Raw genomic sequence first — 23,446 nt, forward strand, 5'->3', positions numbered from 1 at the left:
TGTGTTGTTTTTATAGTATTACTTTGTTTTTATTTAGAATTCTTTGCTTTGTGTGGGGGAGGGGGTGCCAGTACTAAGGCTTGAACTCCAGGCCTTGAGCTGTTGTAATCATAGCTCTTCCAGTTCTGGCTTTTTGCCAGTTAATAGATTTTTGGGTTTCACAGCAACACAGGTGGCTCATACCTGTAATCCCAGCTACTCAGGAGGCTGAGACTGGATCATAGTTCAAAGCCAGACTGGGCAGGAAAGTCCGAGAGACTTAATCTCCAATTAATCACAGAAAAGTCCGAAGTGGTGCTCTCAAGTGGTAGAGCACTCACCTTGAACAAAGAAACTCAGTGCCCAGGCCCTGAGTTAGAGCCCCAGGACTGGCAAAAAAAAAAAAAAAGTTTTACAAAAAAGTCAAATGAAGCTGTGGCTCAAATGGTATAGATTCAGCCTTGAGGCTTGGAAATATGGCTTAGTGGGAGAGTGCTTGCTTAGCATGAACAAAGCCCTAGGTTCAGTTCCTCAGTACCACATAAACAGAAAAAGCCAGAATGGCTCTGTGACTCAAGTGGTAGATTGCTGTCCTTGAACAAAGAAACTCAGTGCCCTGGCCCTGAGTTCAAGCCCCATGACTGGCAAAGAAAAAGTAAAAGTCTAGCCTCGAGTAAAAAAGTGAGTGAAAGTACTAAGTTCAAGCCCCAATACTGGCACACACACACACACACACACACACACACACACACACACACACACACACACACACACACACACACACACACACACACACACACACACACGTGTCTCAGGTTTGTCTCTCCAGGCTGGAACTGTGATTCTCAGATTGGAGCCTCCTGAGTAGCTAGGATTACAGTCACTGATACCTGCTATGAATTGGCACTTTTCTTGTTTTGTTTTGTTTTTCACCCAAGGTTGGTACTGGGATTGTAGCATTCACTGCCACACTTGGCTCAGTTTTTTTTCTGACGCTCTTAATACAGCTCAGGTCCACTTCCAGCAGTGTGTGTGTGTGTGTGTGTGTGTGTGTGTGTGTGTGTGTGTGTGTGTGTGTGTGTGTGTGTGTGTGTGTGTGTGTGGTCAATTGCATTTTCCTACTGAGGCTGGCTTTGACCATCAGTCCTCAGATCTTACTAGCTTCCTGAGTAGTTAGGATTACAGGAGTGAGCTACTCAACTCTTCTTTTTTTTCTTTTTTTTTTTTTTTTTTTTTTGGGGGGGGGTCCGGTCGTGGGGCCTGAACTCTGGGCCTAGGCGCTGTCCCTCAGCTCTTCAGCTGAAGGCTAGTGCTTTACCACTTGAGCCACAGCTGCACTTCCGGCTTTTTTTTTCTTTTTGCTTATGTGGTGCTAAGGAATCGAACCCAGGGCCTCAGGCATGTAAGGCAAGTGCTCTACCACTGAGCCACCTTCCCAGCCCTCAACTCTTCTTTTTTTAAGATATTTTTATTGGTGGACATTAGTTAATGGAATCATTGTGGGAGTGTCATTATGACTGATAATTCCATACACATATACAGGTATGCATCAAGCTCACCCTTTCCGTTTATCCCCATCTCTCCCTCAAAACAATTTGAACAGGTTTCATTGTTAAACTTCTATAGATGTATGTAAAGTACATTTTGTGCCAGGTGCTGGTGACTCATGCCTGTAATCCTAGCTACTCAGGAGGCTGACATCTGAGGATCACGGTTCAAAGCCAGCCCTGGCTGGCTCAGGAAAATGTCTCAGGAAAGTCTATGAGACTCTTATCTCCAATTAACCGCCAGAAAACCAGAAGTGGTGCTGCGGTAAAGTGCTTGCCTTGAGCTGAAGGCCCAGAGTTCAAGCCCAATGACCAACAAAAAAAGCAAGAGGGCTGGGATGTAGCTCAGTGGCAAAGCGCTTGCCTAGCAAGTGCAACATCCTGGGTTCGATCCCCAGTACCAAAAAAGAAAAGACAATACAGTTAAAAAAATAGAAAGCAAGAAAGAAAGATCCCCATGAAACATTAATTAACCACTCAAAAATTAGAAGTGGCACTGTGGCTCAAGGACTAAAGCGCTAGCCTTGTGCACAGACTCCAGGACAGTGCCCAGGCACTGGGTTCAAGCCCCACAACAAACAAACAACAAAAAAAAAATCAAAGCCTCAAGAGCCATCCCAGCCTTTTCAAATAATCCAGTTCATCTTATGTGAGATAAATTGCAGACCCTTGTCATGCTGGCTCCCAGAGTAGGACACTTCTGTGATTTATAGTGCTTGCTCCCTGGGAGCCTGAGATGGGCCTCTTCTCTCAAACCTGTCTGCCTGATGATTTGTGACCCCACAAGTGACCCTTGCTACAGGACTGCTGCTGCAGGAGGAGGAACAGGAAGGGAGATGAAACAGCTGCCCATAGAAAATCCTGGAGCTCATCACCACTGAGGGGACAGACAACCATCACTGTCAGTTGAAGCCCAACATACTGTGGTGTCCTGAGGACCTGACAAGATCCAAACCAAATGGTATTGTATTTGGCCTTCATTGCTGTTTGTAATTGTGTTGGTTGATGCTGTTGTGTAAGTATTGAGACTAAGGGTGGGGTGGGGATTGGACTGCAAGGAGGAAGATAATTTCTTTGTGGGTGGTGGTCATGGGGCTTGAATTCTGGACCTGGGCACTGTCCTTCAGCTCTTTAGTTCAAGGTGAGCACTCTACCAGTTGAGCCACAGCACCACTTCCAGTGGTGGTTTACACTTCTGGTGGTTTACTGGAGGTGAGTGTCATGGACTTTCCTACCCAGGCTGGCTTTGAACCACGATCCTCAGGTCTCAGCCTCCTGAGTAGCAAGGATTACAGGAGTGAACCACTAGCACCTGGCTAAGAAGAGAATTTTAAGGGTGAGACATAATGGAGTTTGCCAGGACTGCCGTCTAGGGCATGATCATGTAAGTGTCCCCATTGAATTTGAGCCAGAGAGAAATTAACCATAAGGGAATTTTTTATTTAATCTGTTGCTCATTTTCTTTTCTTTTCTTTTTTTTTTTTTGAGTCCAGTCATGGGGGCCTGAACTCTGGGCCTGGGCACTGTCCCTCAGCTCTTCAGCTCAAGGCTAGCGCTCTACCACTTGAACCACAGCACCACTTCCAGCTTTTTTCTTTTTCCTTATGTGGTGCTGAGGAATTGAACCCAGGGCCTCAGGAATGCAAGGCAAGCTCTCTACCACTGAGCCACCTTCCCAGCCCCCGTGAGACTTTTATCTCCAATAAACCACTAGAAAACTGAAAGTGGGGCTGGGAAGGTGTCTCAGTGGTAGAGTGCTTGCCTTGCATGCATGAGGCCCTGGGTTCGATTCCTCAGCAAAAAGAAAAAAACTGGAAGTGGCGCTGTGGCTCAACTGGTAGAGTGCTAGCCTTGAGCTGAAGAGCTGAGGGACAGCACCCAGACCCAGAGTTCAGGCCCCATGACCGGACCCCCCCCCCCAAAAAAAAAAAAGTCTCATGGGGGCTGGGAAGGTAACTCAGTGGTAGAGTGCTTGCTTTGCATGCCTGAGGCCCTGGTTTCGGTTCCTCAGCACCACATAAGCAGAAAAAGCTGGAAGAGGTGCTGTGGCTCAAGTTGTAGAGCACTAGCCTTGAGCTGAAGAGCTGAGGCACAGCGCCTAGGCCCAGAGTTCAGGCCCACTACCACAAAAAAAGAAAGAAAGAGAGAGAGAGAGAGAAAAGAAAGAAAGAAAGACAGAAAGAAAGAAAGAAAGAGAAAGAAAGAAAGAAAGAAAAGAAAGGAAGGAAGGAAGAAAGGAAGAAAAGAAAGAAAGAAAGAAAGTCTCACAGACTTTCCTACCTGGGCTGGCTTTGAACCACAATCCTCAGATCTCAGCTTCCTGAGTAGCTAGAATTACAGGCGTGAGCCTTCCGTAAGGCTCTTATCTTCAATAAAATCCACTAGAAAACCAGAAGTGCTGTTGCTGAAGCAGTAGAGCTGGCCTTGAGCTGAAGAGTGCAGGGACAGCGCCAAAAGCCCAGAGTTCAAGCCCCACAACTGACAAAAAAAAAAAAGTTTGCTACAGGGCTGGGAATGTGGCTTAGTGGTAGAGTACTTGCATAACATGCATGAAGCCCTGGGTTCAATTCCTCCGTACCACATAAACAGAACAAGCCAGAAGTGGTGTTATGACTCAAATGGTAGAGTGCTAGCCTTGAGCAAAAGAAGCTTAGGGACAGTGCCTAGGCCCTGACTTCAAGCCCCAGAACTGGGGGAAAAAAAGGTTTGCAATACTTGCTGAACCACAGGTGGTTCACACCAGTAGTTCTAAGTACTCTGGAAGCTTGAGATACAAGGATCAAGTTTCAAAGCCTGTCTAGACAGGAAAGTCCATGAGACTTATCTCCAAATAACCATTAAAAAATAAAAGCTGGTAGTAGAGATGTGGCTTGAGTAGTAGAGCACTAGCTTTGTGCAAGTAAAAGCTCATGGACAGTTCTCAGGCCCTAAGTTCAAGCCCTAGGACCAGCATGTATGCACACGTGCACACACATACAATAAAAGCCTTGTAAGACTCCATCTTATCTAATGGCTGGGCATTGTTAGCCTCAACTTGTTACCCCATGTATGGAGTCTACCCCATGTATGGAGCACAGCAGCTGGATGCAGTGGCATATGCCTGTCATCACAGTAATGAAGAAAAGCCACAAATAGATGGGCAGGGATTACAGCTCAGGCTGCCCCAGACATAAAGACCCTACCTTGAAAATAGCCAATGAAAGCCAGGTGTCAATAGTTTATGCCTGTAATCTTACCAGGCTAAGATCCAGAAGATCGTAGTTTGAAGCTTGCCCAAGCACAAAAGTGCACAAGACTCTATTGCTAAGATAAACAAAAGTTATGCCAGAGGTGTCACTCAAGTGGTTGAGCCCTGACTGAGCAATCAAGTTGAATGAGTGAAAAAAAAAGAGGGGGAAAGAAGGAAGGAAGCAAGGAAGGAATAGATGTGGGATCTAGTGGGAAAAAGTTATTGAAGGGAGAATGTTTTTTAAGATATTATAGCCCTGACCCTTCTATCCCTTTTTTGTTTCCTGACTGCCATGAAACAGGCTTCCACCCATTACATACTCCTGCCATTATTTGATGCCTTGATTCAGATCCAAAATAGTTGGCCACCCTACTACCATAGAGCAAAATCTCCAAAACCATGAGACCCAATAAACCTTTCCTCCTATTTTGTCAGTGTCATGGAAAAAGCTGACTTGCACACAGGAAATCCTGTTTTTCTGAATTTCCCATCCTTGAAATTCAGGTGGGAGAGGATTATAATAATGCTTTAGGATTATTTTCTACTGGGGGACAAAAACCTTTGGAGGATTTTACGTAACCAGCAATTTTCATGTTGCCTGCATTACTTTTTTTTTTTTTCAGAGCCACAAGTTGGATTTAGACTTTGAAGGGATTGTTTCTAAGTACTATGTAAGTGAACTCATTCTTCTTCTCCTTTTTTTTTTTCTTCTTGGATCTGGTCACAGTGCTTTTTTTTTCTGCTTATGTGGTGCTGAGGAATCGAATCCAGGCCCTCAAGCATGTAAGGCAAGCGCTCAACCACTGAAGCCACCTTCTCAGCCCGTGAGATTCTTATCTCCAATAAACCTCTGGAAGTGGTTCTTTGGCTCAAGTGGTAGGGTGCTAGCCTTGAGCTGAAGAGCTGAGGGACAGCACCCAGGCCCAGAGTTCAAGCCTCATAACCAACTGAGAGAGAGATTGAGAGAAAGAGAGAGAAGGGGGAGGTGAGGGAGAGAAAGAGAGAGAGGGAGAGGGAGGGAGAGAGGAAATAGTAATACCAAAACGAAGAGGGATTATATTGAGCTTGCAAATATTAAGGATTCAGGAATTCATAAATAGCTTTGTTAGCTTAAGTTACAAAGATGTGCTTTGGCTCCCACCCCCCCCTCCGCAGCACTAACAAACAGACTTTTCAGAAAGAAAGCCACTGAGCCCCCCCCCCCCCCCCCCACAGCACTCACAAACAGACTGTTCAGAAAGAAAGCCACTGAGGATTGGAATGCAGCTCAGTGGCAAAGAGTTTGCCTAGTGGCCCTGAGTTCACATTGTTACAAAAAAAAGGTGTGTAGGGGGGAGAAAGAAAGGAAGGAAGGGAGAGAGAGAAAAGGAAGGAAGGAGAGACAAGGAAAAGAACAAGCCTGTGCAAGGACCTCCATTGAGACTCTTGTCTCCAATAAACCCAGAAAAAGCCTGAAGTGGCCCTGTAGCTCAAGTTGTAGAGCACTAGTCTTGAGCACAGAGAGGCGCAGGCCTCCTGAGTTCAAGTTTCAGGACCCACAAAAAAAAAGGAAGGTAGGAGAAATAAAGAAGGATGATGCATGATGAATGGATGGATGAAATAGATAGGATAGATAAATCTTAGCCTCCTGAGTAGTTAGGTCCAACTCTTTCTTCTGCATGTGGCTTGGTTCTCCCAAATGTATTTCATTTTCAAATAGCTTTTTCCATTTTATTTTTTTTTGTCGGTCATGGGGCTTGAACTCTGGGCCTGGGAGCTGTTCTTCAGCTCTTCAGCTCAAGGCTAGCGCTCTACTACTTGAGCCACAGTACCACTTCTGGCTTTTTCTGTTTATGTGGTGCTGTGGAATTGAACCCAGGGCCTCATGCATGCAAGGCAAGCACTCTACCACTGAGCCACCTTCCCCAGCCACTCCCATTTAGTAGCTTACATTAGTTATAGAGGGAGGATTTCATTGTTATATTTCTACTTGTTTAGAATATATTGCAACAGTCTCACCCCTTCTATCATTTTCCCTTCTCCTTCCCAAAACAATGCAAATAATCTACTTTGACCTTATCTACTTAGAAAATGTATTTCAAAAACATTCACATCCTATTTTTCTTTGTAGACTTCTGAAAAGTACAATGGAGGGAAATATGTCTTCTCCAATATGAAACCTGTTAGGTTCTCTTTAGCTAATTGAACTTGGATAATTATACAGAAATGACCTCAAGCAGCATATTCTCTATCTTTCCTCTTTCTCTCTCCTCTCTCTCCCCTCTTCTCTCCTCTCTCTCCTCTCTCTCCTGTCTCTCTCCTCTCTCCTCTCTCCCTCTCTCTCTCTCTCTCTCTCTCTCTCTCTCTCTCTCTCTCTCTCTCTCTCACACACACACACACACACACACACACACACACACACACACACGGGGTTTGAACTATGCAATTCCACTTCCAGTTTCCTGGTTTACTGCAGATAAGAGTCACCTACTTTCTGGCTGGGAAGGTGGCTCAGTGGTAGAGTGCTTGCTTTGCAGGCATGAGGCACTAGATTCGATTCCTCAACACCACATAAGCAGAAAAAGCTGGAAGAGGTGCTGTGGCTCAAGTGGTAGAGTGCTAGTTTTGAGCTGAAGAGCTGAGGGACAGCGCTCAGTCCCAGAGTTCAGGCCCCACGACCAAAAAAAAAAAAAAAAAAAAGTCACGGACTTTCTTACCTGGGCTGGCTTTGAACCTCGATCTTCAGTGATCCGCCTCCTGAGTGTCTAGGATTACAGGCAGGAGTCACTAGTGCCTGGATCATATTCATTCTCATGTGTCAAATATCTGGTGAAAACTGATTAGTAGCTCAGCAGAGGAAAAATCAGGACTTGGTTTCTTGGACCTAAATCCAGCCATTTTCTAGGCGAAGGGTTTAAACAAGAAGATTGTTTAGATTATGGGTTTCGGACTCATATTGGTAATGGGGCTTGAACTCAGAGGCTCTTGCTCTTGTTCTCCTTTCTTGCTCCCCGCTGGAGCGCTACCACTTGATTGACACCTCCAGCTTTTTGCTCATCTGGACACAATAGTCTTTTGGGATTTATCTGCCTGGGCTTGCTACGAACTGTCAGAGCTCGACTTCCTGAGTAGACAGGATTATAGGCATGATTCACTAACCCCTCCAGAGGGTTTTTAGACTTTGGATCTGTTTAGGTGTCTTTGGTGTGCTGCTTAACTTTTTCCCCCGACTGGGGTTTAAATTCTGAGCCTTGAAACTTGCTAGACAAATGATCTACACCTCCAGACATAGGAACCTCACTTTCAAACTGGAGATGTTAAGGATTAGCTGTCGTTCTCTAAACATGGCAGGTACTATTGAAGACTCGACAGCGGGAGCAAGCACACCCCCGCCCCCAAGTTCTAGTTTGAGGACTGGTTGTATTTCCAGATATTCCCAGAGCGCTGGCCTGCGGCTTTCTTGGCAACACAGCTGTGACAGCTAAGAATCACCCATTCCCAAGAGCCTGGCTGACTGGATGCTGTCAGTTTCCCGCACGTGTTTAATACGACTTTCTCTGCTTCTGGGTAACTCAGATTTTTCCAGGCATAGAAGGAAAGGCACACCAGAGTCGGGGACTAAAGGCAGGACAGACAGGACCCGTGCTCGGCTCTTCCTGTGCCCGGATCCCTCTCAAAAGCCCAAAATTGTTTCTCCAGGTACCGGCAGGGGCAGGCGGTAACCGCAGGGCGGAGTTTGTTTCAGTTCCCGGCTCTGATTGGTCCTATGTACTAGAGACGCGTGACGTCACAAGCGCGCGCCGGGCGCGTCGGAGAGGGGCGTGGCTCGCCAAAGAGGAGGAGGAGGAAACAAGATGGCCGCGTCCGTGCAGCAGCCGTGTGTGCGGTTACTGCGCCGGGTCGCGCCGTGGCGGAGCAGGTATGGCCGCGCGGGGGAGACCGGCGTGGGGCAGGAGGTTGGCCAGGGTCAGGACGGGGGAGTCGTTTCTCTGTTGCGGGCTGTCCTTGAGGAGAGCTTCCCCAGAGCATTAGCCACCTTCACCCCCGAGCTCGGGGCTGGCGCTTTGCCCCGGTGTAGGTCTGCTCGGATTTGGTCAGGGCGTGGCATTAACGTCCTGGCATTGCCCTTTCCAGCTAGGTGGAAGTGTCCAAAGGACAAAGAAAAAGATGGAATAGGCTGCCAGCCCGTAGCTAGCGTCGAGGCCGAGCCCAGTGCCCTTCTCAGGTGCTCCTGATTCGTCTTTGAAGCCGGAGGTTTAGATTCTACAATCTCAGCATACAAGCTGGTTACGGGGTTGGGTCCTGGATTAATCTGGTAATTATTAGCCCCAAGGTTCTTAGAGATAGAGGAGTTTCCGAGGCGGGGTGGTGGTGGTGGGGAGAGACTTCCAATCCTCGTTCTTATTTTGGAATTGAGATTTGAGGCCCCGAGTGAGGGATTGGTTCAAGTTCATCTGCTAGTGGTAGAGCCAGGGGATCACCCAGGTACCTGTTTCTCTCTGGTAAGGATTTCCCCCTCCTCAGGTTACCCACTTGGGGGGTAGTTATGGTACCTAAATAGCATCTGGACTCATTTTTTTAAAAAGTGGATTACAACATGGATAGCCCGTTACACAGAGTCAGATACTAGGCTAGTGTCATTTCTCAGTGTTGTAAGTTTTGAGAAATGGTGTTTCCAGCAGGATTCATTTTGTCTGTGTTGACCAAAGCTTGCATTGTGACAGGAGGTGATTTAACCCTGTAGTTTAGGAGACTAAAAGGAGTCCAGATTTGGAATGAAATGGAAACAAAAGCCATCACTGGCCTTGCTGTGAAAACTACTCTCTTCCATTTTAACCATTCAGAAGTGGTGTAGCTCTCACCAGGGAACACTGCAGGGTGGTGGTTGGTAGCTATTAGGATTTGAACAGGAAATTGTCTACACCTTCAGTGTTTTTCCAAGGTGTGCTGTTTATGAGTCACTCGTGGATTCATTTAAAGCATATAATGAAATGTGCTGGGCATGGTGACACACACTTGTAATTCCAACACTTTTGAGGCAGAGGAAGAAGAATCAAGATTTGGAGGTAACCTGACCCACACCGTGAGTTTAAGACCTACATGGGCTACATAGCAAGACCCCGTCTCTAAATATGGAAGTCTTAAAAATAAATGACACTTTTTTTTGCTTTTGCTTTTTTTAAATGATGGTAAGGAGGATGTACTTCACTCACCATCATTAAAAAAAGGGAAAGCTGGGCGCCAGTGGCCCATACCTGTAATCCTAGCTACTCTGGAGACTGAGATCTGAGGATTGTGATTCCAAGCTAGCCTGGGCAAGAAAGTCTGTGAGACTCTTATCTCCAATTAATTACCAAAAATATTGGAAGTGGAGTTATGGTTTAAATGGTAGAGTGCTAGCCTTAAGCAGAAAAGCTCAGAGACAGTGCCCAGGCCCTGAGTTCAAGCCCCTGAACTAGCACCAAAAAAAGGAAAAAGATTTGCAGATGTGCTTTCATCTTAATGCTAGGTTTGGATTCAGTAAGTGTGGGTTGGGGCCCTGGAAACTGCAGATTTTAGATTGATTGTTAGGTACAAACAAGTCTGGGCAGTAGTCCTAGGGAGTAGCCGCTCGTGCATAAATTCTACTCAGCAATATTTATGTCATCTTGACTACAATCCACACTGCCAAGAACCATGGGGCCAGAGGGGAAGGATGGGGGATAAAGAATTAGTAGAAGAGCAGAACACTTTGTTAAATAATCTAGTATAATGTAGAATAGGGAAAAAAAACCCTTCAAGAGGTCTTTTAGTACTGATTTAGACCTTTTCATAGATTTTGGGGTTTTTTTGTTGTTTTTTTTCCCCCCTGTGTGTATATGTTGGTACTGGGGGTTTGAACTCAGGTTCTGGCTTTCATGTGTAGCTTTTTTGCTCAAGGCTGGCACTCTACTACTTAAACCACACTGCCACTTCTGGCTTTTTTTTTTGGTGCCAGTCCTGGGGCCTGAGCTTCTTTTGCTCAAGGCTAGCACTCTACCATTTGAGCCACAGCGCCACTTCCAGCTTTTTCTGATTATGTGGTATGGTGGAATCGAACCCAGGGCTTCATGCATGCCAGGTAAACACTCTACTACTAAGCCACATTCCCAGCCCATTTCTGGCTTTTTTTTTGGCTGGTTAATTGAGATTTTCTTACCGACCTGGCTTTTGAACCTCAGTCCTTAGATCTCAGCCTCCTGAGCAGCTAGGGATTATTGCTAGCCTCAGGCCAGAACTTTCATAACCTCTTAAAAACAGGAAAGATATAGACTGTAGTTAAAAAGTTACCACTTTGGGGGATGTTGAAAACATTTCATAATCATGACACTATGGAGACAAACTGGTTAGAGTAGACACTAGTCACAGAATATTGATATAACTATCCCAGTTTGTGCCACCTGAATAGCAACTCTCTTTTCATAGTAATATGTAAGTGGGTCTCAGGCTCTGGGCCAAGAGTTTTACTTGATTTACATAATTCTAATAGGGTGGATCCTGTTTTTACAAGCAGAGAAATTGAGACTAAGAATTAACTAAAACATTTCCTAAGCTCACATACAGTTGCTAAATGGCACAGTTGCTAAATGGGATTGGAGCTTCATCATAAGCTTTAGTTACCTGTTTACAGGAGGCCCACATGATTCACTTTATATAAGACAGAGCTAATGGGATCTATCCAGTCACCTCTGGTGTTTAATCTTACTGTTGAGATTGAAATCTGGTGAGAAACAACCTCCCAGTGTTCACTAAGGGAAACAAACAGTAACCAAATAAGTGGGCACATCTAGAATCTGTTCTTTTTAGGTAGTAGAAATACAAGGGGGAAAAAATAAAGCAAGGTAATTAAGAGGGTTAGAGAGTGCTCCAGAGCAGCAGGTCTTGGGCATACATTGGTCAGGAAAAATCCAAGGAGGAAACATCTGATCAGAGAATTGTATAGTGAGCTTCATAGGAGAGGGCTATGCCCATGGAGCAAACAGCTAGCGCAGAAGGGCAGAAAGGGATGCACATGTGGTGTGTGCAGAGAGTGGCGAGAGGGATGATTGAGGAGGATAGAGGATGCATTTGGGATGTGTGATGTCTGTCAGATAAAAGGTCTAGTCTTTCTGTTTTGAAAAGTCACTGTTTGACAAATAGGGCATAGAGGGCCATGAGTAAAACTGGGAGGGACATTGCAGAATCCAGTAAGAGATTACATGGTTTGGGCCAGGGTGAGGGTGTTGTTGGGTATGAGAAATGGGGAGAGTAGGAGGCATTTTGAAGGTAGAAGAACTTAAAACAGCATCTCAAGAGTTTTGACAGCTGGGTGTTGTGGCTCACACCCATAATCCTAACTACTCAGGAGGCTAAGATCTGAGGATCATGGTTCAAAGCCAGCCCGGGCAGGAAAGACCATGACACTCTCATCTCCAATTAACCACCAGAAAACCGGAAGTGGTGCTATGGCTCAAGTGATAGGGCACTCGCCTTAGTTTAAAGAGCTCAGGGACAGCATCCAGGCCCAGAGTTCAAGCCACATAACTGACAGAAAAAAAAGTTTTGACCTGAGTAGGTGGGTGGATGACAAGTAGCAATGTTACCCAAGAACATTCTCATTGCCTTAACATAGTTAGAAATTTATTTTTACTCTTGCAAGCTTCCTGGGTGCTCTTTATTGGTGGGACAGTTGTTCTCCAGTCAGTGGTGAGAGAACACTAGTTTCCTGCCCATCTTCAATGCAGATTCTCAGGGTCTGTGTGTTTGTCTGCATTAAGCAAGCTGAAAGCAGAAAGACTGGAGGTGTAGCCAGTGCATGTTTCTGTAGTTCTGGCTACTGTGGAGGCTGAAGCAGTAGGATTGCTTGGGCCTGAGAAGCCTGAATGGTCCTCACTTGTTTGCTGCAAAGGAAACTAGAAAGTGTAATCTAGCAGGTGTCTAGAAGAAGAAGCAAATTTGGTAAACATCTGGCTAGTCTTTGCCACAGAGAGAACTTTGAGAGAAGAGCCAATTGAAGGTGAGTTACAGAGGGTCAGGAATTTTGTTTTGGACAAATTCCCAGTTTGAGATGACTCTTAAGTGGCTGGGTTAAGTAGCCATTTGGGAATGGGGACCTGGCGGTTTCTAGAGGAACTATGGGGTAGTCACCAATCTAGGGGTCTTTAAAGCCATGAAACCAGATGAGCAGCTCCCTGGTAAGAGAGCAGGTAGAGAAGAAGTTTGAATACTTCAGAATGAGGAATCCAAAGAAAATCCACAAAGGGGACTCAGGGACCAGAGAACTAAGGGGGAAACTCACAGGCCCAGATGTCCAATGAGCAGTGAGGCAAGATGCTGGGTATCATGCCTGTAATCCTAGCTACTCAGGAGGTAGAGATCTAAGCATCCTGGTTCAAAGCCAGTTTAAAGTCCATGAGACTATTATCTTTTTTTTTTTTTTTGCCAGTCCTGGAACTCAAACTGAGGTTATAAGCACTGTCCCTGAGCTGCTTTTGCTCAAGACTAGCACTCTTACCACTTGAGCCACAGAGCCACTTCTGGCTTTTTCTGGTTATGTGGTACTGAGGAATTGAACCCAGGCTTCATGCATGCTAGGCAAGTATTCTACCACTGAGACGCATTCCCTGCCAAGACTCTTCTATTAACCATCAGAAAACCGGAAGTGGAGCTGTAGCTCAAAGTAGTAGCATGCTAACCTTGAGCAAAAGAGCTCAGGGACAGGGCTGGGAAGGTGGCTCAGTGGTAGAGTGCTTGCCTTGCATGCATGAGGCCCTAGGTTCGATTCCTCAGCACCACATAAGCAGAAAAGGGCAGAAGTGGCACTGTGGCTCAAGTGGTAGAGTGCTAGCCTTGAGCTTAAGAGCTGAGGGACAGCGCCCAGGCCCAGAGTTCAGGCCCCATGACTGGCAAAAAAAAAAAAGAAACAAAGAGCTCAGGGACAGTGCTTAGACCCTGAGTTCAAGCCCCATGACCAACCCTCCTCCCTCCCCCCCCCCCCCCAAAAAAAAATAGCAGTGAGTTTCAGGAAGAAAGAGTTCAACTGGGCATGAAGATCAAGATGTGTGCATTGGTGTTAGCAACAGGCGTGGTTGGTGACTTAGATTAGAGTTGATATGATTGGATTGATCAGGATTTAAGAGAAGAAGGGAGGTGAAGGTGAAGTGACAATAGTGAATGCAGAGAACTCTTTTTAAGACTTGTGAGGATGGAGACTAGAGAAAGATACATGGTGGACAGTGTTTATCTAATTGGAAAAGTCACAGCATTTATATGAAGATAGAGAGGGTCCCGTAGTAAAGGACAGGCTGGTGTAGGCATTGGCCAGACATTTGTTCCAGGAGCCAGGACTTCAGCAGTGCTGCAAAAAGCTGAGCACTCCACACAGACCACCTGAGGGCTGGGTGCCAGTGAGGGTGGATCAGTGTCTTATCTCCCTCCCCCAGAAAAGCTTCACCACACAGTCCTCAAACATTCTCTGACTCTAAGTCTAGTATGTATCCTGGAACACACAACAGAGCTATGTATGCAGCACAGTGTACCCTTTAGTTTATAAAACTCTGGTTCTAATTCAGTTTGGGAACTGGTGTATAAGTTTGGGTATAAGTATCAGTTTGGGTATAAGTGTCTATTGTAAGAGATGAGCACTTGTCAGTGCTAGAAAAAAAAACACCTTTCTTGGCATCACTAATTTAACATCTGTCCATCTGTCCAACTGTGGATTATCAAGGAAGACATTTCTTATACAAACCTCGTTTAGGGTGGGAATATGGCTCAGTGGTAGAATGCTTGCCTAGCATGTATGAAGCCCTGGGTTCTCAGTACCACATACACAGAAAAAGCCAGAAGTGACATTGTGGCACAAATGATAGAGTGCTAGCCTTAAGCAAAAGAATCTCTGGGACAGTGCCTAGGCCCTGAGTTCAAGCCCAGGACTGGCAAAACAAACAAATAAAAAACAAAAAAAACCTCATTTGCCTAAGGATCCTCAGCTTGGTACACTGCCACATGAGTACTGTGGTATGAGGATATTGGCAAGTCAGGGAAATTCTGTGTGGAAACTGAAAGCACCTAAATATGATGAATATTTATAGAATATAGACATTAAGACAGTAATCAACTTAGAGGATGAAAGCCATAAATGTAGTTTGATTTTTTTCATAAAAGTATCAATTTAGACATTTATAATACAGTGGATTATTCTATCATAAAGGAATCCAAAGGGAAACTTTTACTAACAAGAACATACTTTGCTTACTTTAGATTTCAGCTCAATATGTGAGAAATCGAATTGTTACCTGCATAGGAAGTCATATTTGGTCTTTGACTAAGGTGAAATAGAACTTTTTTTTTGGGGGGGGGGGCAGTCGTGGGGCCTGAACTCTTGGCCTGGGCGCTGTCCCTCAACTCTTCAGCTCAAGGCTAGCACTCTACCACTTGAGCCACAGCACCACTTCTGGCTTTTTTCTTTTTGTTTATGTGGTGCTGAGGAATCGAACCCAGGGCCTCAGGCATGCAAGGCAAGTGCTCTACCACTGAGCCACTTTCCCAGCCCCAAACTTTTTTTGTTTTGTTTAAAATGTTATCTTAAAATGTGGCAGTGGTATTATTTTGTCTGGTATTGGGATTCAAACTTAGGGCCCTACACTTGATAGACAGATACTTTTCTACTTGAGCTATATCCTCAGCTCTTTTTGCTTTGGCTTATTCTTCATTCAGATAGTGTCTTGCTTTTGCCCAGACCTGGCTTGGAATGTGGTCCTTCTAACTTCATTTCCTATAGCTTGGCTTATAGATGCATACCTACACACCTAGTTTGTTTTTGAGATAGGATCTTACTTTTTCCCTCCCTGGGCTGGATTTGACCTTGATCCTTCCAGCAGCTGAGAGTACAGGTATCCACCACCACATAGTGTGCTTGTGTGTGTACACTTCTTTGTATCTGATACTTTACAGTGGTTGTAATCTCATTCATTGTTTTAAGCTCATTGTTAGGAGCTCATCCGTGTTTTACTTGCTTGCATAGTTTCGTATTGCTATTGAGGTACATGTAATTTCTCCTAATGACATGAGACAAAAACGAGAAACTGAAACAGAAATAATATATACTTAAGCCGGGTTCCGGTGGCTCATGCCTATAATTCTAGCTACTCAGGAGGCTGAGATCTGAGGATCATGATTCAAAGCCAGCCCAGGCAGGAAAGGCTGTGAAACTTTATCTGCAATAAACCACCAGAAAACTGAAAGTGGTGCTGTGGCTCAAGTGGTGGAGTGCTAGCCTTGAGCTGAAGAGCTGAGGGACAGCATTGAGGCCCAGCGTTCAAGCCCCATGACTGACAAAAAAAAGAAACAATATATTCTTAAATAATGAAGCTGTAACAATAATAAGTAATGTTTTCTCAGCATCCTTGAAACAAAACAAACAAAACACTCTGTCAGTGTTGCTTTTGTAGCAAAGCAAAGACAAAAGATGATTTAAAATCATTAGAATATGCCTGTTATCCCATGGTGTCTCAACCACTGTCATCCCAGCTATGATTGCAAGCCTAAAATAGGCTAATCATGGTCCATGCATGTACCTCTTCAACTCAAGGCAAACACTCTACCACTTGAGCCACTGCACCACTTCTGGTTTTTAGGTGGCTAGTTAGAGATAACAGCCTCGTGAACATTCCTGCCAGCTGGCTTTGAACTGTGATCCTTAGATCTCAGCCTCCTGAGTAGCTAGGATTACAGGCATGAGCCACCAGCTCCCCGCAAGTTTTTCCTTTTAAATGGCAATTTTTGTTGAGTTTAAACCCCAGTGCTGGGGCAGGGAAGAGGCTGGGTAATCTTAGCTACTTGAGAGGCTGAGATTGAGAAGATTGTGATTCAAGGCCAGCCTGGGCAAAATAGTTCACAGACTCTATCTGAATTAATAAGAACTTGGGTGCAGTGGTATGTGCCTTATCCCAGCTATGTAGGAAGTATAATAGGAGGATCACTGTCTAGGCTGGCCCAAGGTAAAAGCTAGGCCCTATTTGAAAATTTGGGCTAGAGGTACAGCTTGAGCAGTAGAGTGCTTTATGCCTTCTTACCAAGGTTCTGTGTTCAGACTCAAGTACTGTCAAAAAAATGAAAATGAGCCGTCGCTGGTGGCTCACGCCTGTAATCCTAGCTACTCAGGAGGCTGAGATCTGAGGATCGGGGTTCAAAGCCAGCCCAGGCAGGAGAGACCGTGAGACTCCTATCTCTAATAAACCACCAGAAAACCGGAAGTGGCGCTGTAGCTCAAGTGGTAGAGCGTTCGCCTTGAGCTGAAGAGCTGAGGGACAGCGCCCAGGCCCAGAGTTCAAGCCCCACGACCGACAAAAAAAAAAGAAAATGAAAGAAAAACAGCAACAAATAAAGCCTTTATTGCAAAATAGTTTCACACTCACAAAACATCATAAAAATAATAGAAACTCAAGTTAAATTTCTCAATCCTCAGCCATATTTGTTTTATGATTTTCTCTCTTCCTTATGTGTGGCTCTATTTTGATGTGAAACACTTGATTTTTAGGTTAGCCTTTATTCCTACAAGCATATTTTCTTATATAAGTATAGTGAATGAGGGCTGGGAAGGTGGCTCAGTGGTAGAGCGCTTGCCTTGCATGCCTGAGGTCCTGGGTTCAATTCCCCAGCACCACATAAGCAAAAAGAAAAAAAGCCGGAAGTGGCGCTGTGGCTCAAGTGGTAGAGTGCTAGCCTTGAGCTGAAGAGCTGAGGGACAGCGCCTAGGCCCAGAGTTCAGGCCCCACGACCGGACCCAAGAAAAAAAAAAAAAGTATAGTGAATGATCAAAACCAAGAAATTGATAATGACATAGTACTGTTCTGTGCTATAGTCAGATGTCAATTGGTCCACTAGTATTTTTCAATTTTAGTAAAATATTTAATGGTTCATTTTTGCTTGATTTCAGCCTCTTTCACTGTGAAAACACTGCCATGAGCCACTTCCTGTGGTCCTTACAGAAGTTGCCTCTTCGAGCCTTAAACACAGGTAAGTAGCCAGTGAAAGCAGTGCTGCCCTCTCTGTCAGTTTGCCCAGCTGTAAGTTGAGATAAGCATAGGTTTAGAATGAAATGAAATTGAATGAATATGTGAAATACATATAGTACCTGCTGTGCAGTCTCTGAAATCTTGGCTCCCATCACTTTTACTGGTTATCTAGAACTCTGCTGTACCACTTCAATGCTGTTGGCATTGAAGTTCTTTGTATGCTTATTCTATCATGGAAAATCCTGTAGTAACATACCTTTGTGCATATCAGGATGAATTTGTAGAGGTAAAATTTCTGGCTGAAAAAGTTTGTGTGTATTTGACAGTTTGGGATTTGGGCCAGATTGTTCTTCATTCAGGGTTGTCTCATTTTGCGCTCGTGAGCAGGACGTGCTTGTGGTGTGACACTTCCCCACATCCATCCACACTTGCACTGTGAACTCTATGGTCTGCAAAGACGCTATTTGAACTCCTACAAAGCTGTGTATTGTCTTTATTGTCTAAATATCCTTTTTTTTTTTTTAAGTCAGGTGCCGGTGGTGCACACATGTAATTCTAGCTACTCAGGAGGCTGAGATTTGAGGTTTGAAGCCAGCCTGGTATCTATGAGAGTCCTTTTTTTTTTTTTTTTGGTCAGTCATAGGGCCTGAACTGAACTCTACGCCTGGGCGCTGTCTCTGAGCGCTTCAGCTCAAAGTTAGTACTCTACCACTTGAGCCACAGTTCCACTTCTGGCTTTTTCTGCTTATGTGGTGTTGAGGAATTGAACCCAGGGACTCATGTACTCAAGCACTCTACCACTGAGCCACCTTCCCAGCCCTCTATAAGACTCTTATCACCGGGCTGGGAAGGTGGCTCAGTGGTAGAGCGCTTGCCTTGCATGCGTGAGGCCCTGGGTTCGATTCCTCAGCACCACATAAGCAAAAAGAAAAAAGCCAGAAGTGGTGCTGTGGTTCAAGTGGTAGAGCGCTAGCCTTGAGCTGAAGAGCTGAGGGGACAGTGCCCAGGCCCAGAGTTCAGGCCCCACAACCAGACCCTCCCATAAAAAGACTCTTATCACCTATAAACTACAAAAAAAAAAAACAAAAACAAAAGTAGAGCTGTGGCTCAAGTGGTAGAGCACTAGCCTTGAAGCTCAGGGACGGCACCCAGGCCCTGACTTTAAGCCCCAGGACCAGCACCAAAAAAAACCCAAACATACATACACACATATTTGTGTGTTGGAGGGGCAGTATGTATGTATTTTCTTTTTGTGTGTGCATGCTGCTACTGGGACTTGACCTCAGGGCCTTGTGTTCTTAGGTTTTTCACTGAAGTCTGGTGTTCTACCACTTTTTGGTGATTAATTGAAGAGTCTTGGGGAGGGCTAGGAATGTGGGTTAGCGGTCGAGTGTGTGCCTAGATGTATGAAGTCCTGGGTTAAATTCCTCAGTACCGCATAAACAGAAAAAGCCAGAAGTGGCGCTGTGTCTCAAGTGGTAGAGTGCTAGCCCTGAACAAAAGAAAAGAAGCTCAGGGACAATGCCCAGGCTCTGAGTTCAAGCCCCAGCAATGACAAAAATATATATAAAGAAAAAAGAGTCTTGGGGAGTTTCTTTTTCCCCTTGAGAGCACATGTACTTTGTTAAAGTATGTCCCTGCCTTTCTGCTTATCTGTTTTCTGCATTTTGTTTGCTTGCCTGCTTGCTTATTTACTTACTCAATAAAGCTCTGCCAAGTTTTCTTATCCTCCCCCCCCCCCAAAAAAAAAGTCTTAGGTACTTTGTTTTCCTGCTTAATCTGGCTTCAAACAGTTCCTTAGATCTCAACCTTCTGAGTAGCTAGGATTACAGGCTCCTGGCCCTTTCTATAAGTTTTTATAATTGTGTAATTTTTTTTACTGACTATTAAGACTACTTTGGAAATAAAATGAAGGGGTTAATGAGAACAACAAAAGCTGATTATCAGAACGGTAGTTCATTTGAACACGTGCATATTATTTAATTAGGAATTGCCTGCTGTGTGGAGAGAGAGACTCAGAAAAACTCAGCTATAACTTTGAATCTTTGGAAGATCTGTTAGTGCTTTTGTGATAATCCAGATCCAGAGAAGAGAGAGGCAGGAGTAGAGGCAATCTTTATTTACCATGTCAGCGAGGCTGCTGGTTGTATATTGAGAGTACATCACCAAGTAGCTAAAGCACTTCAGAAAGAGAAAAAAGACTGGTTATTATTATTTTTTGTGTTGCTGGGGATTGAACCCAGGACTTTATGCATGCTGGGCAGGCATTCCCTGAGCTACATCCCCAGCCCAACAAATCTTTCTTAGAGGTATATTTACTTGTTAAGTTAGTAGGGGTTTCATCAGGAATGATTATAGACAATGAAAAAGATTGATAACTTTCACAATTTCTCATTTAAAAAACCACCAGCCAGGTGCCCGTGGCTCACGCCTGTAATCCTAGCTACTCAGGAGGCTGAGATCTGAGGATCACGGTTCAAAGCCAGCCCGGGCAGAAAAGTCCGTGAGACTCTTATCTCCAGTTAACTACCAGAAAACCAGAAGTGGTGCTGTGGCTCAAGTGGTAGAGCGCTAGCCGTTAGCTGGACTGTGCAGGGATAGTGCCCAAGCCCAGAGTTCAAGCCCCATGACCAACCTCAAAACAAACAAACAAACAAAACACCACCAGCGAGGCGCTGGTAGCTCATGCCTGTAATCCTGGCTGCTCAGGAAGCTGAGATCTGAGGATTGTAGTTCAAAGCCACCCCAGTCAGAAAAGTTCTTGTGCGACTCTTATCTCCAGTTAACCACTCAAAAACTAGAAGTGGCACTATGGCTCAAATAGTAGGGTACTAGCCTTGATAACAAAGAGGCTCAGATTTCCTGCTTTTGAAAGCATCTGATCTCTGCCTTTCTTTTCTTTTCTTTTTTTTTTTTTGGGGGGGGTCTGGTCGTGGGACCTGAACTCTGGGCCTGGGCGCTGTCCCTCAGCTCTTCAGCTCAAGGCTAGCACTCTACCACTTGAGCCACAGCACCACTTCTGGCTTTTTTCTTTTTGCTTATGTGGTGCTGAGGAATCGAACCCAGGGCCTCATGCATGCAAGGTAAGCACTACCACTGAGCCACCTTCCCAGTCCCTCTGCTTTTATTTTCTTTCTTTTTTTTTGGTCAGTCGTGGTGCTTGAACTCTGGGCCTGAGCGCTGTCCCTCAGCTCTTGAGCTCAAGGCTAGTGCTCTACCACTTGAGCTACAGTGCCACTTGCAGTTTTCTGGTGGTTTATTGTAGATAAGAGTTTCACGGACTTTCCTGCTCGGGCTGGCTTTGAACCATGATCCTCAGATCTCAGCCTCCTGAGTAGCTAAGATTACAGGCGTGAGCCACCGGCACCTGGCTTTCTGCCTTTTTCTTTTCTTTTTTTTTTTTGGGGGGGGCGGTCCAGTCATGGGGCCTGAACTCTGGGCCTGGGTGCTGTCCCTCAGCTCTTCAGCTCAAGGCTAGCACTCTACCACTTGAGCCACAGCGCCACTTCTAGCTTTTTTCTTTTTGCTTATGTGGTACTGAGGAATCGAACCCAGGGCCTCAGGCATGCAAGGCAAGCGCTCTACCACTGAGCCACCTTCCCAGCCCCATAAATACATTTCTTGTCAGACTTACTACCCCTTCCCTCATTTTTATCCTTCTCCCCCCCAGTTGTATAAACCATTTCCAACATACTGTCTTATTTATATCGTTGTTACATTGGTTCCCCCTTGTCCTTTGTCTCACCATTCTATTGTTCCCCTTGCCTTCCCTAATTCAAATAAACGTATAATGCCAGGGTACCAAAATCAAATACAGTGACAACAGGGGATATACCATAGGGGAAAGAACATAGGAAAGAAACAAAAAAATCACATAGTACATTAAAAACAACAACAAAGAAAAACCTCTTATGTCTATGTCTTGGAGTTCATTTCCCTTAACATCATCTTGTTTGGTTTTTTTTTTAACTGTATTTTTTTTGTCTTTTCTTTTTTGGTACTGGGGATCAAACCCAGGACGTTGCACTTGCTAGGCAAGCGTTTTGCCACTGAGCTACATCCCAGCCCCCTTAACATCATCTTATATGGTCATAAGTACATAGCTATTGAGCTACTCTGTTCATCTGATAAGATTATCCTAGAAGCCAGGCTTTGGTGGCTCACACCTGTAATCCTAGCTATTCAGGAGGATCATGGTTCAAAGCCAGCCTGGGCAGAAAAGTCTGTGAGACTCTTATCTTCAATAAACCACTAGAAAACCGGAAGTGGACCTGTGGCTCAAGCAGTAGAGTGCTGGCCTTGAGCTGAAGAGCGCAGGGACAGCACCCAAGCCCAGAGTTCAAGCCCCACGATTGACCAAAAAAAAAAAAAAAAAAAGATAAAAGATTACCCTAGATGTATACTTATTATTTCGAATAAGGGAAACCATGGGACCTATGTTTCTTTGGATCTGGCTTACTTTACTTCATATGATTTTCGAAGTCTTTCCATTTCCTTACAAATGGGGCAGTGTCATTCTTTCTGATAGAAGCATAGAATTCACACACACACACACACACACACATTTTCTTGATCCATTCATCTAAAAAGGGGCACCTGGGTTGGCTCCATATCTTAGCTATGGTGAATAATACTATGATAAACGTAGCTGTGCTAGTAGCTTTGTATGACCTTGTTTGTGATCATTTGGATAAATGCCCCAAAGTGGGATTGCTGGGTCATAGGGGAGCTCTATGTGGAGTCTGAGGAACCGCCATACTGCTTTCCAGAGTTGTTGAACAAGTTTGAACAAGTTTGCACTCCCACCAACAGTGCAGTAGTGTTCCGTTTTGGCCACATCCCCTTCAGCACCTGTTGTTATTAGAGTTCTTGATTATAGCCATTCCAACTGGAGTGAGGTGGAATCTCAATGTTGTTTTGATTTGCATTTCTTTTATGACCAGAGACATTGAACATTTCTTCATATGTCTATTGGCTATGCTTATTTCCTCTTCAGAGAAGTCTCTTTTTAAATCTTTAGCCCACTTATTAATGGGGCAGTTGTTTCTTTGAGGATTTGTTTTGGGGGGGGGGGATTTAATTTTTTGAGTTCTGAGTATATTTTAGATATGAGGCCCTTGTCCATTGTATGGCTAGTGGAGAGCTTTTCCCAATCTGTGGGCTTTCAATTGATCTTGCTAGCTATGTCCTTTGCCATGCAGAAGCTCATGCAATCGGATTTGTCCAACTTTTCTTTGATTTGTTGTATTTCTGGGTCTTTATTAAGAAAATTTTGGGGGGTGGGGGGGAGGATGGGAAGGGATAGGAAGGGGAAACAAAGGAGGAGGCTACAATGCTTGATAAGAAATGTAATCGTTATCTTACCCATGTAAGTGTAACCCCTCTGTACGGTATTTTCACAATAAAATAAATAAATGAATAAATAAATAAATAAAAATTTAAAAAAAAATTTGGAGCCAGGCACTGGTGTCACATGCCTGTAATCCTAGCTACTCAGGAGGCTGAGATCTGAGGATCGCAGTTCAAAGCCAGCCTGGGCAGGAGAGACCGTGAGACTCCTATCTCCAGTAAACCACCAGAAAACCGGAAGTGGTGCTGTAGCTCAAGTGGTAGAGCGCTCGCTTTGAGCTGAAGAGCTGAGGGTCAGCACCCAGGCCCAGAGTTCAAGCCCCACGACCAACCCAAAAAAAAAAAAATTT

At 44.8% G+C, this 23,446-nt stretch overlaps 1 protein-coding gene across 1 annotated transcript in view; it reads left to right on the forward strand.

Annotated features, from left to right (window-relative positions):
- Positions 1-8,567: 8,567 nt before the first annotated feature.
- The window catches only part of Pisd (phosphatidylserine decarboxylase), a 44,600-nt gene continuing 29,721 nt past the window's right edge, over positions 8,568-23,446 (forward strand). Inside the window, exons 1-2 of the mRNA XM_042666239.1 lie at positions 8,568-8,653; positions 17,669-17,748. Of these exons, the coding sequence (XP_042522173.1) occupies positions 8,589-8,653; positions 17,669-17,748 (145 nt within the window). The 5' untranslated portion in view covers positions 8,568-8,588. The remainder of the gene's footprint in view (positions 8,654-17,668; positions 17,749-23,446) is intronic.

Source organism: Dipodomys spectabilis, unplaced genomic scaffold (genome assembly GCF_019054845.1).
Source record: "Dipodomys spectabilis isolate Male_0828 unplaced genomic scaffold, ASM1905484v1 ptg000363l, whole genome shotgun sequence".
NCBI lineage: Eukaryota > Metazoa > Chordata > Mammalia > Rodentia > Heteromyidae > Dipodomys > Dipodomys spectabilis.